An 18572-nucleotide genomic window follows, 5' to 3' on the forward strand; every position below is an offset into this window, starting at 1 on the left:
GATGATACCGTTCTGTGGCTAACGAAATGCTTTTATTTGTGCGAGCTTTCGAGATACACTGATCTCTTCTTCCGGCGATGTTACAATGAATGAAGCAAGCAAAAGGTATACTTAAAAACAGTGTCTCTTGGAATGTTATCTGTGCTGGTCCTTCCCCCGGTGTGAATGTGTTTTATGGCTAGAGGTGTCAAAAGGTTCCTGAAAGCAAGTGATGAAAAAGTGTGTATGTGTATCCGTGTGAATAAAAATGAATGGAGAGCCCACATTATATACAGTGCTTTACAAAAGGTGTGTGTGGAGTGGGAGTGGATATAAATGGTGTGGGTGGGTGTGGAAATGTGAGAGTTTGTAGCACAACTAAAAGTGTGTGTGGATACTATGTGGCCCCTATTGGTGTATAGGGATGGAAAAACAAGGAGTATTAGTATGTGTGAGAGACAGCTGTGTGTGCATACATATAGCACAGTATGTACAGACATGGCCTTTAGCGCTCATGGGAATGGGTATCTACATATGGGTATATATATATATATATATATATATATATACACACACACACACACACACACGACTTTCCACACAAAAATATGCTGCAATATGCTGTGAAGTGGTGAAAGTCTATACCAGGAGTCTGCAACCTCTCCAGGAAGGAGAGCCCTTTTATAAAAAATGTCTTTCACCAAAATATTCAGAGAGCCGCAACACATGCATGAATATTACACCCCCACAAACATATACATATACTGTACACACACTAATGGGTATATACTGTATAAGCATTAACATATGACAAAATATGTGGAGAAATAAAATGCATCTCACAATAATAAGTCCCTTTATTTAGTTTTTTTTAATTGTTTTTTTTGTGCAAAACAATGTCATTCACAAATACACAATACCTATGATTTTCTACTGATTGGCGGGATTGGGTCTCGAGTTATGAGGGTTCTGATGGGGAGATACCACTGTCGTGTGTTATACCTGTACCTAACCCCACTGTGTTTAACCCTGTACCTAGAGGTAGGACCGGAGGGTCCCAGTCATCTGCTAAAGCGGGTCCTGTAAGTCCCAAGGCACCCAAACTGAATCCCACAATGTACACAAATGTCATTAGAGGGAGGTGTAATGGCTCGCACTCTACTGAGATAGAGACATCTGGTGTGTCCTCGAGAGCCGAGTCAGAGGAATGTATGAGTTTGTCATTCTCATATGAGCACCGAGACAAATGGTGGGCACCGTTATTCACAGGGTATGATGAAGGGATGGACCGTACCAGGTTTGTGCTAATAAAGAAAGACATAGTAGATCACTGGTGGGATGTAGGCACTTACTCTAAACAGGAGGTTGCCGAAGAGCTAGACAATAGATGTAGAGAGATTATGCAGAAAGTAATAACACCCAAAGGTTCGTCCATCTTATATGATGACATTGCGCCTGAGGAGTCTAAATTCTGGGTACTGCCAGGAAAGGCTGGGAACAGAAAACTGACAAAGTTAAGCATAGCTGATAGAGCTATTGTGGTGAGATACAGACAGTCTCATGGGTACGATTTCCCGTATGTGCCAGAGCTGATCATGCAAGAGATAGAAGATAAGAGAGACACCTGGCTCAGAGACGCAGTCATTGAATATTTAAGAATTAAGTGTACTAGTTCTGCGTATCTGAAGGAAGAGAGAATATGTTCTATTGGGAGAGTCTGGTGCACAGGCAGAAACATTTTCATGAACAAGCTAGTGTACAGGCCAGAGAATGGGCCTCTCCAGTCATACTTTGTTAACATTGTGGATCATAATGGACGGGAAATAATGAAGCCTGATCCCTGTCATTATTTCTAAGTTATGGGTTCTCCATGTTGGGAGTTTCCCTTTGTTATGTCACCATCTGGGTGTTACAGTCCTGTGTATGCAGTGTATTGATTTCATCATTTGTATTTTCACAGGTTGTTCACGGAAGGATGGCTCCGCAAATTAGGTCCAAGTGGGGACCTTTGGATTCCACCTGAGGGAGAGTGTAGCCCTGGTAAGTTTATGGGCTATATTTCTATCCTCCTCCTGCCAGTCATTCCGGTGTAAGGGCAGGTTTGCCAGGAGTTATCATGGGTTTCCCCCACCTCAGTCAGTTGCCCTGAGATAGTGAAGGTAGGTCACCTGACTGTGTCCAATCAAGAGACACAGGAGCGGTGCCTGCTGAGTCTACTTATGGCAGTGCAATTTCCTATTTAGTGAGTAGAGTAGGTGTTGGAGTTGTAGGAGTAGTGAGTGAGTTAGCAGACTGCAGAATAGAGCTGCTAGGGTTAGGTGGACCAAATACCTCTCATCCTGCTTAAGAGGTGAGGGAACAGCTAGCCCCACTCTGGGTGGCCCTAAGCCCAGAGTGGAGGCAGGGGACATCCTGAAGGTGGACAGCTGGCTGGCTGTGTATATACTGCATTGACTGCTACTGCTGAGAAGCTAATAAAGAGCTGCTGCTATTTCAGCCAACCCCAAGCTGCTGCCTCTCTCCTGTACTGTCCCATGCCAGGCTCTGTGATCGACTCGTGCCGTAAGTTGAGACAGACACTTCCGGCGTGCACCTACATGGGACAGTACAGGAGAGAGGCAGGAAATGTCAGGGCATCATGTCACTGACTGGAGCTGTCATCTGGTGGGGGGAAGACAGCGATCAGGGAGGGGAGCTGGAGAGGCTGGTTAGTTTTCTTTAGTTTTGGTCAGAAGCAGAACCGCCTGGGGGGGGGGGGGGGGAGAGGAAGAGAGCAGAGACAACTGTCCCCGGCCCACTGGCTGCGGGCTGCCTCCCAGAGATCAGGTCCAGCTTCTACTGCAGGCCTCTGCCTCCGGGTCCCAGTACTCCCTAGCTGCTGCAGGCCTCCCACTCCTCCTGTAAGCTTGGTCGGGCCCAACTTTAGCATCCACATGCGGGACTGGGGGGGGGGGGGGTGTACTATTGGGTTTGTATTGTGTATTATTTATTTTTTTATTGTGTGTACACTGTGGGAGGAGGGGGTATTATTGTGTGTACACTGTGGGAGGAGGGGGTATTATTGGAGGGGTAAAGAAACAACATCCTGCCTATTTTGAAGGATTGTGAAAGTGTTTATAAATTATATATGTTTAGCCTCTCACTTTTCTCCGGGAGAGTACTCCCAGACACCACCTCCAATGCTTCAAATGCCTGGGCGAGGACATGCAAGAATAAAAATCTACTTTCCCCACTGCAAGCCATCCTACCCTTGCATGGGAAGATTTCAGGTTGACGTCCTTATTATGTAACCCAGTGTGATGATACATATACACGTGACTGTGGACAATAACAACTGTGCAATAGGAGCGACTAAGAGGGAGGAGACTTTAAAAAGGAGGGCTGCCATGTTTACAGAGCTGTGCGGACCTGAGGGCTATCAGATTCAGTGGGGAGTGTGCACATGGCAGCAAGAGCATCGAGTCTGGACACAATAGAGAGCAAGCACTGTCAGAGCAGACCTTCAATGGCTAAAGCACAGCGGTTCCAAAGCAACCTTTCTGAAGCACAGGCCTGCAACAGTCAGTACACACCGAGCTCCCACGATGTGCTGGAACCACCACAAGCCAACATACCCACAAGTGGGCCGCTAATGCATCACTGACATGGCTTCACACCCGCACAGTCATTGGGGATTGTGTTATATTGCATACAGTCTGTAGTGATCACATGCTAGTAGTGGCCAAGTAAACGTTTATTATCTGTATATTATAGCTGCATTCTTACTGCCGTCTGACCATAGGCCACACGTGGCCATTATGTTATCAATAGGGACTCAGGCCCCCACCTCAGCAAGTCATAAGTCCGAGGGCTAGAAAGCAGGGTTTACATGTACTTCTGAAGCTACATTTAATCTTCAAACAGCCTTTCAAAAATGCATTTACTTAGAGCGGTGTTCATATCATGAGGCAGCCGTGAGGCGATTTCCATTTGCAATGCATGCCCATTATTTTAATCCATCGCTGGGAAGCTTTCCTTTGGAGCTCAATAATTACAGGGACGGGACATTTCAGAGATGCCGAAAAATGGTTTAACTCAAGTTGTTAAACGAGTAACACACGTAGCGTCAAAAGTGTTACATAAAAGGTCAAAGGTTGTTTATTTTTTATTTTTTTGTGAGTCAAACGGTGCAGATTGGTGCTTCCAATGATCTTAGGTTCATAAGCGGTATTGAGATAACACACTTGCACATTAATGTACAAAGATATTTGGCGCAAGTCCTTCGCTGGGAGAGGTAACCCGCCAGTAACACGTGATGTTCTCATACAGTTTATGTTCATGTACAAACCGCTTCCAAAAACACGGGACTTTAAACTAGTTTTGTGACTTGTATTGTTTCTGCACCGCTGCGCAGGAGATTGTTACAATGCCATTAAAATGTCTTCAATGGAGCTGGAAAATGGAAATGTTATCATCATACAAATGCGCCTCAGCAGCACACAGTTTCACACAACATAAAAACGTTGGAGTAGTATCATTAACATCAATTACCTTTCAACCATAATAGGCAGCAGGTACCCCCCACGAACACCCCTGTCCACACCCCAACACCACCACCCAAAGTACCACTCGAGACTAAGAAGCAAATGTCTACCGCCATACACAGTAGTTGTGCGGCACAACACGAGAGCCTCACTATCACCCTCCTAATCATGAGGCCGTCGCACTGGTGGCTTGACCTGGTCCCTCTGAACTTCCCAGTCTGTGCTTTTCTCCTCTGCTGGGACAATAGAAGCAGCTAAAATGCATTACCAGTCTCCGGTTTTTCTAGCATTGTGTACACTGCTGCCGTCTCCCTCCCAGACCCTACAACTCCTGACTGTAAATACCACCCATCCATCGACACAGGCTCCAAAAATAAGGTGGGGGAGGAGAGAGAAGAGAGAAACAGCCTTTTCAGATCCCCCTTCCTGCTCTGTCAACATGAATACACATCTGAAACTGCTGCTCAGTTGTCTAGGGGGAGTGTGATCGTGCCCTGCTCCACTTCTGCCAATGCTGTTGCCGATATGGTGGTGAAAGCTCAGGTAGATCATGCCTCGCAGTCCTGCCTAATTCTAGAGTGGGGCCCATAAGACCCTGCCACATTATCATTATCCTATCACCCACTGTGGCCAAGCACTGCCATACAGCATTTATTCCCTCACCTACTGTCTCTGTAAGTCTCCCACCATACCTCTTAGATTGTAAGCTCTTCGGGGTACACTTTTGGCGCTATATAAAGACATACAATAAATACATTAGACCTTACCCCACCCCCTCGTACTCTCTTCTTCCTCCTCTCCATGTGGGTGCGTGTGCGTGTGCCAGTGTGTGTGTGCGTGTGCGTGCCAGTGTGTGTGCACGTGTGCCAGTGTGTGTGTGCCAGTGTGTGTGCGCGTTTGCGCGCCAGTGCGTGCCAGTGTGCGTGTGTGTGCGTGCCAGTATGTGTGCGTGTGCGTGCCAGTATGTGCGTGCCAGTGCGCGTGCTTGCCAGTGTGCCCGTGTGTGCATGCCTGTGTGCATGCCAGTGTGCGTGCGCCAGTGTGTGCGTGCGCCAGTGTGTGCGTGTGCCAGTGTGTGCGCGTGCCAGTGTGTGCGTGTGCCAGTGTGTGCGCGTGCCAATGTGCGCGCGTGCCAGTGTGTGTGCCAGTGTGTGCGCGTGTCAGTGTGTGCGTGTGTGTGTGTGTGTGTGTGTGTGTGTGTGCGTGTGTCAGTGTGTGTGTGTGTCAGTGTGTGTGTGTGTCAGTGTGTGTGTGTGTCAGTGTGTGTGTGTGTCAGTGTGTGTGTGTGTGTGTCAGTGTGTCAATATATTGGGGAGGGAGGTTGAGTGTGGGGAGGGGAGAAATATACATGGGGGTGGGGGTGTAAGAGAGGGAGGGAAGGAATGGGTGAATGGGGAGTGTGAGGTGGGGTGAGAGTGAGGAGGTGTATGAGAAGGGGGGGTTCTCGCACGGCCGCCAAAACGTGGGTAGGGGGCCCCGGTGAAAACGTTCTTCCTGGGCCTCGGAAAAGCTGTCTGCGGCCCTGCATGGCAGTGATGTCACTGACTGCAACGAGGAGAGCAGGAGACCCTATTTTACAAAGTGTAATATACACACAAGGTCAGGAATGTCACATGTTTAAAAGTCTTAATTTTAATTAATGCCTAAAAAATTTTTATTTAATTTTAATTTGTCAATTCATTATTTATTGAATTTTAATTTGTTAATTATTTTAATTTTAATGTCTTCATTATTTATATATACACAAACACACACTGCAGGGCCCACCTCCTACACACACACACAGACACTGCAGCCCCCACAAACGGAACGCATTAGGATGCCGAGGCATCACGTGATACCACATTGTCATGGCAACATGTCACCACCTGACGTCAGTGTCTCGTTGTCATGGCAACGGGGTGCGTCACGTGATGTAATTTGTTTTATAAATAATTTTTTATTGTGTCCCGGTTTTTCATTTTGAAAATCTGGTCACCCTACCCATAGTAGATTCTAACACTGATTTCCAGTGATCTTCCTAAAAATGTTTTTTTAACTAGCGTCACATTTCGATTCATAAATATTTTCCAAACGCCAGATTTATTTAATATTCCATACAGCTACAAGCCTAGGTTGGATTTAAAAAAACAAAAACAAAAAAAAAAAAAACTTGTACCAATCCATCAATTAACATGCATACACCTGTCAGTTTCTTTCTACCCCGGTGTCGATTTTCCATTATTATTAAATATGTCTAAATCAATGCTATAAACATTAACTGCACCAATTGCTAATTGCTTCTAAGTGTAATTTGGTCAATAGTGAAGTGACAATCCATCTGGGTTATGATTAGTCCCAGCTTTTACCTTTCAGTTATAGGTCACGGGGCTGTTAAACCATCTGAATGGGAAGACTATTATATTTTGACACGATTACTTAAAGAGAACGCTACAGACTAAAGCAGGGGGGCTCACCTCCAGGCCGTAGCGCCCCCTCTAACAGGTCAGGTTTTCAGGATATCCCAGTTTCAGTACAGCAGGCTCAGTCAAAGACTGAGCCTCTGACAGAGCTACCTGTGCTGAAGCAGAGATTGATTGAGCCACCTGTGCTGATGCAGGGATATTCTGAAAACCTGACCTGTTGGGAGGTTTGAGGACTGGAGCTGAATACCCTGATCTAGAGGCAAAATATTAGCGCATTCTTTTTTATCTACATGGCCAACATCAGATCTACTTACATGAAAGCAAGATATCCAGACAGGCCCTACACTTCATGACATACTAAATATACACACACTGTTCTCTTCATGGAGCTTGGGTATAGGATAAATGTACAATTAGATAAAATACCAAGAGCAAATAAAGGAAGCAAGACTAATGTGTGCACAAGAATCAGGAGTTTCAGGTTTTTAGAAGCTTTATCATATAATGTTTTTCAAGTTTCATTTAAAACGTTGCATCGATAACTCTAAATCAATAATAACAGACAAGTCGAAAACCGTGATATTTGTTTATTTTGCAGTGTTTAATAGTCAACTACAATGATAAAAAATACTATATAAAAACTACTTCTAGGAAATATTTGTTTTGCATTTTATCATCATATACACGTACACTAATTTGCACTTTCTATTGCACTTTTTACAAGCACTTACCAAAAAAAAAAAAAAAAAAACATTTTAAGTGAGCAGATGCCATGTGATGCAGTTCAGGGGTAGTTCTACAGTGATAATTTTTTTATTTTAATATCATATGTATAGTTTAGGGGGGGGGGGGGGGGGGAGAAACCAGAGAGCCCTCCACCTGAAGTGTATGTGTGCGTGAACTCCAGCAATGAAAACACGGAGTAATGTCAAGGGAAAATAAAAAAAAATACCCTAAGTGACTCTTTACTCTACTCATGACCCCGTGAACCTTCCCTAACCTTGGTGTTTAAGGCTTCTGCCTTCGTTACATTGCTTTTAAGCGGACAAGAGAACAAGGTTAGACCCATTAAGATAACCATACAGCGTTTGGTCCATGAATTTCTTTGAAGAGGCCTTTGCCCCTATGAATTTGGCCTGACGATCTTCATCGACACATAGCCCTAGAAGTTAAAGAAAATGCTTTAGATACAAATGGTCAAAGAGAATTGATCTTCAATGTTTAGTCAAAGTGTTGGTTAAACATTATTTTGTCACACGGCCTAGAAAAAGGAGAACAAATGGCTTTAAAAACTAAGAAATGAATAGAATTATCATGCCAATGATCATGGACATGATGTTACCGAAATCTGCATTGGAGGCACTGTATCCAATGCTTAAAACCAGATTCGAGCAAGCAAAACAAACCTGAATGCAGTTCCGGTCAATGCGTACATAACCTGTAATTAATTTACTAGACGGCTTAAATTATAATGGCACAAGAACCCTGGTTACTAATTAATTCAAGCACAAAATAAAAGGCCAACTCAAGTGATATATCAAGGGAAAGAATAGTATAGTAACATTCAAAAATGCCTACCGGCAATGAATACAAGAACACTGCGAGGAATAGCAGTACAAGCAGCAGGATGATGATGCCAAGGAAGATCCATTTAAACCGGCGCCACACAATAAATTTCATTGTCTTGCATGGATTTGTGAACCAAAGGAAGGAGGTGTCTGGTCGGCTGCATTTTGAAAGAAACAATATTAATCACATTAACAAACAGAGAGGGTTAAATACTCGAGTCTCAGAAAATAGAGCGATTCAATTAATAATTAACTATATCTACGGAGAGGAGACAAGATCTACTATTCTGCTGCCCGGGAAGACAAAGATTCAGAGAAGATACACAATTATACAGCAGAATATGCTTCAGTCAAGTCTTAAATAATAAAAAAAGGAACATGTAAAATGATAAACAAAAATGTCAGTGTTGATGGGTTTTAATCAGGTGCTACACCCAAATCTGTGAGAAGTCACCGAATGCGGTGCATCTTAATCTAAGCATTCCCAAACACCAGTGATGGAAGAAAAATGGCTCACTTTGGTTGGTCTAACTTGGGGTTCATGTTGGGTTCATCCCGTCCCTTGCCAGCTGGCCTTTCTTCTGCCTCTTTCTCATTGAGGACTTCCAGAGTCAGCTCAATTTTTCCCTTTGGCAAATGAAAACAAGTTCATGACATCTCACTAAACACCATGTTCTGACGGCTTACAATAAAAATGGATTCTGGCTTTGATGCAAAACCTCTATAGCAGGCTCAGCTGAGTCCATATCTCTGTGACCTCAATTTTGAAATCAGCATTGTAAGAAATTGGCAACTGAAATATGCCGCTGAAATGCACTGCACATGTATCATACGTCAGCGCAGCAGTTTTTAATCTTTTGAGATTGGGGGACCCTGTAAAATGTATTGCTTCTGTGGAACCCCTCAAAAAACATCTAGTGTTAGAACCTCCTTTAAAATGGTTGCTATTTTCACTCAGAAATAATATGAATGATTCATGTGTGTATTAATGCTTAAATTTGCATTTCTGTGTAGAATCAGAGAAAGTATATAATTTTCTATAGAAATTCATAAAATGTCTGTGTTCGACAAGTGTTTTTCAAGGTGCTAGTATGTTAAATACCATCTGATATTTGAGAAACTTCAACAGGCTCTGTAAAGCTGTGTGTGATACAGAAATGCACTGTAGTGTTATGGTCTTCCACTATAAAAAGTACATCCAGGACCACAGGAGCAGAACTGGAGGTTTTATTGCGCTCTGTCCAGTTAAGCAAAAATTACTTTCTTTACAATTGGATCTAATTTCATCCCTTCTCAAATGAGGTGTGTGAAGATCCTTTGCAATTGGCACTTGTAAACTTTGAAAGGCCTCATCGTTGAAATGGCAATGAGGCATTGCAGGATTTTTTCTTTTACCAACAGAGTAGGAGGAATTGCCGGAGGCAAACTCCTGCAGTGAGCCAGAGCAATTAAAAGGGTCAAATCCATCTGACACACAGGCTGGAAGAAACCAAGACCAAAAAGAACTGCTATAAAAAGTGTGTTCACCAAAGTAGCAACTCCAAAAGTCAATACACGAAAATCCATGTAACATCTGACAATTTAACTTTACTAAAATGTTTTAGAATTACTACTGTATAAGCAGAGAGTTTAGAACTGAAGCAAATACATGTACGTCTCCTTACTGCTAAAACGCGTGCTCCATCCTTTTCCGCATAACACGGCCACCATCCCCTCATGGACTTCTGCTCAAAAATAGAGGCCACCTTTGGGGCTTTGACCCGGTCAATCATGTCTAAACTGCATTTTTCTGGGACCTTTGCAGGGATTATTGAGCGATGTAAATCAAGTTCAACAAAACCTGGAAAAGAGCGTAAAACATTATTAGAGCATAAAAAATAAGGTTTTATGGACAATAATTCCATCAGAATAAATGTTGGATTGCAAATTACACTTGATATATGACGGCTTTCTGCAGTTTGCTGCATACATATATATCCTCCACTCTGGGATTTTGACCTGGACATTGTTGGAAAAGGCAGTAGATTGTGGAAACATATGTTGGCCCTAAGACCCGAGTGCTCCTCTCTTATTAACCAGTATCACCAATCACCAATCACCAAGGCAACACAAGTTACAGGAGATTCTTTTTAAAACGAAGTCCAACGAACCATTCGTTTTCTTTCATTAAAAATAAGATTACGTTAAACCAAGCCAGGAAGTGCTTTTGCAAAGCATGTTACGGTATTATTTCATGACACTTTGCTAAAGATTTCATACTTCTGCATATTTTGCTCTTTAACATTCGCTCTGAGTAATATAGGATCTTTGCATTGCAACATATGCCACAGACTGCAAAAGGTATGGGGCCACAAGCAGATAAATTCACACAGGGAAACATTCCCTAGTCGCACATATGCAATATTCATTATAGGAATTAATAAAAGTAGTAACAGACATCGCTGTAGCATGTCACCATGGAACGAAAATTACAGCTTAGTAATGGGGTGTAACTTGGCCCAAAAGTTGCTAAAGGGCCAATCCAGCTACAAAATCTCACATTTGTCAAATCAGGACTTGTAAATTGATGTAAATCCTTACTAAAGCCACTCATCATACAATATTGACTATTCAGCTTACGTTATACTATTGCGCATCCGTAAATAACACTGTACAGGACAAGCAAATCAGGATTACAAACCTGGCAGTATTCACTAGAAACCTCACAACCTTTACTTTATTGTACCCCGTACAAATAAAATGAAATTAAATACCTTGCTTTTTATTAGGAACCTGCGTTGCTAGGTTCACATTAATAATATGTTCAAAAATGGTCTGAGTTTTTGTGTGCCCTCTATCACCCAAATTCCATGAGCACATCCCTAAGCTTTGCCCATTACCCTGGACACATTAATAAATATACCTCTTGATTAATGTTATCAGCACCTCTTTGTGGTAGCCCAGGTCAAACTTCGACACACTAACAGGTTCTTGTTAAAACAATAATTTTGGTAAAAGCCTCCTATGACTCAGTCAGTACACTAGTAAAAGTGTCTTTCTGAATTATGCTCTTTCCCCAGAGACCTTTCCTACATCCCTCCCACAAGGCTGCATAACATATGGTTTGGCACACACGTTTCAGAGAAGCAGCTGGTCAGGTCCGAGGCCAGTGGTGCGCTTCACTAATGGTAACCATAGCCCTAACACAGTTTGTCGTCGACAAAACTAAAAGCAGCAGTTGATCTCAATAAAAATCAAAGGTTGTCTTAGTTTAATGAATTTGAAAAAAGTGGATTTAGAAAAACCTACACAAGTAACCTGAATTATACCACCTTTATTGTTTGGCAGTCAGAAAAAAATAGAATGACATAATAATAATAATAAAGATAATAATGATTTTAAAAAAATTCTTACAAAACTTGCTATTGTTCACCAAAGTAGAAAAGGAAAAAAATAAAATAAGTAGAATGTGTGATCAGCCTGATGGAGAAAGTGCGAGGGATTCATTCTTTCCTTTTACTAGTTTGAAGGAAGTGTATGAACTAAAGAAATAATCACAAGAAGAAGAAACATCGAATGTATATACCTAAATAGTCATCCAAAGAGAATTTGTCATTGTCCCATATTTGAAGGATTAGTTTCGGCGGTAGCTTAAACTCAGTTTTATCAAGGCTCCAAAAATGCTCCTGAAATGAAAGAGTACAGGAAGGTGGCTCAAACATGGAGCAGCCAAAATGCGTTTACATGCAGTCCTTACGGACAACTGATTCATTGTTAACAAGGTTCTAAGATTCCAGTACTATAGCACCGACCCAACTACAAATCCCCTTCAAACATTTATGCAAAGCTTACAGGGTGGTCAAGAAGGCAAATGTTAAATTAGAACTAAAAAATATTTATTCTAACAACTTAGCTGTAGGTGCCCATAAGAGTCATGCAAACCTATAGCATGAAACTGTACATAATACCGAGTTCCTCACTATAGAAGTTTGCTGCAGGTAAAAAGAAAGGCCTTACACATAGAAAAACAAAAAGAACGATTCCTGCGCTCCTACCAATTAGGCCAAGATAAAAGAAAAATCTCATGAAAAGGGGTATTTTGTTAAGCCCTGCATTAACGGTTCTGCCTTGACGTGGCATGCAAGCCTACAGCATACCTGCCTCCTTTTCTTAATGCACAGTATATTTAATACAGAAACCACCATGCTGGAAGAGCCCACCTTTTTAGCAACAATACACAGTTGTTCTGCTGGAAGGTATTCAAACGGGAACACAAATCGCCAGTTAAAGTTTCCTTCACCGTCTAGTGACCTGTAGTGCACATCTGTTTTCTGCTTATTTTCTTCATTGCCAGGAATCCAACTGAAAGTAATATGCAAACATATTTGAGTTTTATATAACGGAGAGCTCGTGCATTTACCTTCCAAAAAAAGTTTGCACTAATTACAAAATTGCAAGTGTGTGTTTTTAAAAAGGTTTCAGCGTGGTTTTATTGCACGATCAGCTGGTCTCACTCCAGGCAGAAAATCAAGTCCGGAGTAAATCAACCCCCCTGTCTATAGATTCAGGATTGGCTGGATCGCCACTCGCTAATACCCGGCATCTGGTGCTAATTTAGCTGAAAGAAATACAATCTATTAAAATACTGTATGCGGCAGAGGACCACGTTTCATTATATTATCACAGGCCACCATTTTTCTGGTATCCAACGTATGAGACTGCAAAATAGGTCATTCTATATTCTCAAATCTGCAGGCACGGACATAAATAAGCATTTAGATTTGTCATTCATGCAAAATCGGAAGATGAAGGCGCCTGTTAATCAGTCAACATTAAAAAGATAATATCATTTGTGACCTCAAAACCATCCGTTTTAGTATAAATCCATCAGATTACTTTGTTTTTTAATTGTTAATAGATGCTTTGTATGTGATATTTTCTTCTGAACCGGTCCATAAAAATCAGACATAAGTTGTCCAATATATGAACTTTCAAACAGCACAGATCTTTTCGGAAGATAAAATGATTACCGGCTCCGTTGGTTCAGCAAACAGGTAGCACAACAAACTTTGCATCATTGTAGAAATGCTTCTCAGCAACCCAGAATACACAAATTGAAGGTTTCATGGGAGACCAATAGATGCATGCAAGTCTAGGTCACTTTACTCAATAAAAAGCAAGTAAAATCAGTTACCGTTAAGATTAGGTAGCATTAGAGAGCAAAAGAGAAAGAACTAGATTAGTGGGAGAATAAATTAATACATTCTGGACTTGAATGTTCTCTGCCACTAAACTGCATTGTAAGTTTCATATTAAACAGCCTAATCTTACATTACACACTTGAGTGATTAACTAAAACTATCAGTAGGCTTAACAGTAAAAACCCCACTGCACTAATCTTGCATTTGTAAATGAGCTCAGTCTGGATATAGTATTACTGAGGGTAGATTACAGAACGATGCTCTATGGATCTTGCATGCCATGCCCATGAGGTAGCAATTCTTTTTAGAATGTTGAAAGAATTCCATATTAGTGTGAAAATGCATAGATTATTTACGGGGCAGTTCTAAAAGATGAATGCAAAGCAACTACTTGTCACTTATTGTTGAAATGATCTATCATACAGTAATTGTAATGTCTGCTTCATAAAAACATTTGGAAATCCATGTCATTGTTTACATCATGCACACAAAAAATACCACGTTTGATCAAAAAAAAAAAATTGTACTAAATGTCTCACGTTATACTTCTTCTTAGCAGACTCGCTTTATTCTGTGTGATCATGCCGACACTATTGTGATTAAACAAGCTGTTTCAGGTGAAGCCCTAGTTTTCACACATTTCACTTTCCACCCAAAATTGGGATCAATCTTAAAAATGTGTAAGATTACCATTAGAGAGATATCTGGCAAGTCTTACCCCTTTACATAAATATCACTCATTTCCTCTCCGGTGATACTCTTCTCGTCTAGGAGGACGTCCTTTGTGTTCCAAACAATGACACGGAGGATATAGCTGAAACAGGGGGAAAAAGTGTTAAATTGGTTAGGGGACATCTGTTTTGTTCTCTGCCTAAAGCTGCGGCCATGCAGGGAGGGAGCGCGCTGGCGCTCGTACGTGGTGACGTCACACTCCCTGCTCGGCTGGGAGATGTGTGGCTGGCTAGGTGCTTGCGCGGGGGGGCGTGACCATGATGTCACAGAGCTGGTTCGCCCTCATTGGGTGAACCGCTCACAAGATACGCCAGCGAGAGGCAAATTCAATTTTGCTTGCTCTGCAAGCAGCTAAGTGCCGAGCATGTGCAGGCGCTCGCTCACGCTGGCCACACACACATTGCTGCAATATGTTTAATCGCGGCCAGCGTGAGCGCCCGCTCAGCATCACCCTGGCCGCAGCCCAAAGCTGGGGCCAAGGTACCACAGAACGTGCAGAGGCATCCGCACGCTGAGCGATTCGATTGCCTTATTCATGCGGCGTGCTGGCGGAAACAGGCGCGTGTTGCACAAGAAATCAGTTGAAACCTATTTCTGGGCGCGACAGGCCGGTCACGTGAGCAGTTCGCCCAACGAGGGCGAATCAGCTCCGTGACGCCCCTAGGCCCGCCCCCCTATGGCACGTCTCCACTGGCCACAAAACGCACCCGCTTCACGCGAGTGATGTCACGCCGCGCACGCCTCCGCACGGGCAAATGCACCATGGACCCAGCCATGATACAAATCAGTCCGATTTCAGCGTTTGGAGCAAAAAAAACAGCAAAGTAGTGGGACTGTAAAAATCCATTGGCAAAATGAATGAGTGACTAAAGAAACAAGACTCCCTGAGAATCATTGGAGCCCGACAGTGGTGATAACAACAAGCACAAAAGTGACCACTTTAAGAACACTTACTTTTTAGCTTTGCGTGGTGTGACATTGAAGGGAGGCCCAGGAGGTCCCAAGGACTTGGGGAAAACATCAACCCACATCTCCAGTTTTCCCTGTATGAAAACAGATGAAAATCCTGTGTGTTCAAATCACCAGAAGCAGCTTATTCTACAAGCTAAGTTCTGCTCGGCAAAATCACATGGAGGATTTCATAAAGTATATGATGAGTTGGAAATGGAACAGAAAAAGCAAACAAGAATGCATCTTTAATCCATATGTTGTCTTGAAAATAGCAACAGCGAGGCCGCGGCCCCAGTGCCTTCTACAGAGCGCGCCTCGGCGTGCGCTGTGCACACAAGCACTGCCCCCCAATCAGACCGGGCCCAGTAAGTACCTTCGCGCGGAAGGTGCAGCCGCGCTGTACTACTAATTTTGGTAAATACAAAAAAAAAATATTTACAACTTGCGACGGAGCCGTGGCCACACCCCCTGGCGGTTCAGCCAATGAGGGGGAACCAACCGTGTGAGGTCATGGCCACGCCCCTGCAAACCCCCCACCACACCCCCTCCTGTCACAATCTCTGCCTCTCTCCACAGATCGTGAAGCGCTGTGCACGCGCCGCCTCCCACCGGGCGCGCTACAGTGCTGAGTGGGACCGCGGCCTAACAATGATAAATGCCTATGTAACTACTGTGCAACTACTGTGCAACTACTGTGCAACTACTGTGCAACTACTAATCTACGCAGGGGAAAGTTTTTTTTAAAAGAAGCTGTGTGTGCTGTGCACGCGCATAGTAAGTGAAACTTCTTTGACTTTTGTCACAGAAATTGTATTTGGGTTGGTGATGTTTTAATTAAAAATCAAAATACAATTTCACTGACAAAACGCAAATAAATTTGACTTAGAATGCCCGTGCTCGGCACACATCCCCTGTATTAGTGCAAATAGCTAAGTGTGAATTCCTTGTGTGTGCGTGTGACTGAGAGTGTGCGTGTGACTGAGAGTGTGCGTGTGACAGAGTGTGCGTGTGACAGAGTGTGCGTGTGACAGAGTGTGCGTGTGACAGAGTGTGCGTGTGACAGAGTGTGCGTGTGACAGAGTGTGCGTGTGACAGAGTGTGCGTGTGACAGAGTGTGCGTGTGACAGAGTGTGCGTGTGACAGAGTGTGCGTGTGACAGAGTGTGCGTGTGACAGAGTGTGCGTGTGACAGAGTGTGCGTGTGACAGAGTGTGCGTGTGACAGAGTGTGCGTGTGACAGAGTGTGCGTGTGACAGAGTGTGCGTGTGACAGAGTGTGCGTGTGACTGAGTGTGCGTGTGACTGAGTGTGCGTGTGACTGCGTGTGCATGTGACTGCGTGTGACTGACTGTGTGTGCGTGTGACTGTGCGTGTGACTGTGCGTGTGACTGTGTGTGCGTGCGTGTGACTGAGTGTGCGTGTGACTGAGTGTGCGTGTGACAGTGTGTGTCTGAGTGCGCGTACGTGTGACACAGGGTGTGTTTGACTGTGTGTGACACAGGAGGTGAGTACGAGTATATATGAATGACGGATGGCAACGCTGGGCCCCTCCTCCATCTTGATCGTGTGCTCGGTGTAGCAGGAAGAACTCTCCTTGTGAAGTTGTCCTAGGATGACTCGGGGCCCCCCCACTTCCCCAGGGTGGGGCGGCTCCTCGTCTTCCTCCTCGGCCCCCCTCAGCTCCTAGGTCTCCTCCTCCTCCTGCTCACCTCCCCTGCACGGGGGGTCCAGGGGGAGAAGCAGGATCCTGGGACTTGGGACGGGCAGGATCCCTGCACGTCCGCCTCCCCCCAGATATCCAGCAGGGCGCGGGTCTCCATGTCAGACAGACATCCCACTGGACAGGGGGTCGGTGACCGGCCCGGAGATCAGCTACAAGCAGGAGGCAGGCATGTGAAGCAGCGGCAGCGCAGGGAGGTCTCCAAGCCGTGGCGTCCGTGAGCGTCGCCATGACTACCGCATGCGCGGCATGTCAGCGGGCGCGGGGAACAGCGCATGCGCGGCATGGCAGCGGACGTGTGGGGGGGAATGGCGCCGCTGCCCGCCGCTTCTGTGGCGTCCGGCAGCGTCGCCATGACTACTGCGCATGAGCGGCGCGGGCAGCGCAGAGCTTGGCGGTGGCTGAATAGGTCCCCTTGCTACCTGTACCCGAGTGAGATCAGCAGCGCATGCGCAGGGGGGCTCTGTGGAGTCTCCAGCCCGGCAGAGCGCGCGGCTGGGACAGAGAGCAGGTCTGGTCCCAGGAGCCGGTGCGGGTTGCCCCGGATGCCGCCCGTGCCCATCTCCACCTGAGGGAAATTGCGGCCGTTAGGAGCGGCGCCGGCGGCTATCGTCGCCGCATCTGATTTGTGGAGCGGGTGTGATGTCAGTGTTGGGGTCGGGCTGAGCCAGAACACAGCCCGGCCTCAACTGCCAGCACTGACGTCACATCCGTTTCATTTCTGTCTCCACAATTCTTTTTTGCCCCAGTTCGAATGAGGTGCCACTAAGGAAGTTTCACTTCAAAAAATTAAACCAAACATTAAATTGGGAGTAACAGAATTACAAAGCAAAGTGAAATATCGTCACTATATATGTACATATTTATCGATCATTGTTCACTTGCTTTCATAATGCCTATTTTTATGAAGTGAAAAAAAAGCCCCCTAGCTTGTATGCTCTCCCGGTTTTTCTCAATTCTAATGTAATGCTAAAGATATTTAATCAGCCCGTTTGGATGGCCGAGCTGAACAGGGACGTCTGCAGGTCACGCTCTGGGGGGTGGGGTTTTAGATCTTAAAACAGGTTTACTGAACCTGTACAATAAATGTGAAATACACTCCTGAATGTTGACACTTTTACCCATCACACGTCTGGTAACAAAGGGAACAAAAGCAGGTGCCTAGAATGGGCAACGCATCAGACCCACCTGTGAAATGTTGGGTTGGAAAGTGCTATACAAAGTTCTGGTTTCCACATGTTCTGGGACAAGGCCCTGGGTCTTCAGGACATGAAGAGCAAGACGCTCGCTGACAGGTCCGAGGTGCTGATGAAGTTTTTTGTTTGCCTCTGTACATTAAATATGAAAAAAAATCTGTTACTAATATAAAGGGGTTGTATAGGAAGGGCTATGGTAATTATGGTCTCAGCAGCAGTGTAAAAACAAGTGTGTATCATAAAGGGAAGATATTAAAGAATGTCTCTAGGGTTATACAATGTGATGTAACAAGTGTCCGTTTCCGGAGTGCTGGCAACAT

The 18572-nt window shown here is 44.3% G+C and overlaps 1 protein-coding gene across 9 annotated transcripts in view; it reads right to left on the reverse strand.

Moving 5' to 3' along the window:
- Positions 1-7479: 7479 nt before the first annotated feature.
- Positions 7480-18572, reverse strand: part of MYOF (myoferlin) — a 135932-nt gene continuing 124839 nt past the window's right edge. For all 9 annotated transcript variants that reach the window (XM_075612790.1, XM_075612784.1, XM_075612789.1 and 6 more), the window contains 9 exons: positions 18245-18384; positions 15342-15430; positions 14374-14469; positions 12675-12816; positions 12041-12140; positions 10140-10315; positions 8993-9102; positions 8486-8633; positions 7480-8069 (listed from right to left, as the gene is read on the reverse strand). In XM_075612790.1, coding sequence (XP_075468905.1) covers positions 8031-8069; positions 8486-8633; positions 8993-9102; positions 10140-10315; positions 12041-12140; positions 12675-12816; positions 14374-14469; positions 15342-15430; positions 18245-18384 — 1040 coding nt within the window. In that variant the 3' untranslated portion in view covers positions 7480-8030. The remainder of the gene's footprint in view (positions 8070-8485; positions 8634-8992; positions 9103-10139; positions 10316-12040; positions 12141-12674; positions 12817-14373; positions 14470-15341; positions 15431-18244; positions 18385-18572) is intronic.

The sequence above is a fragment of the Ascaphus truei genome, chromosome 8 (genome assembly GCF_040206685.1).
Source record: "Ascaphus truei isolate aAscTru1 chromosome 8, aAscTru1.hap1, whole genome shotgun sequence".
Classification (NCBI taxonomy): domain Eukaryota; kingdom Metazoa; phylum Chordata; class Amphibia; order Anura; family Ascaphidae; genus Ascaphus; species Ascaphus truei.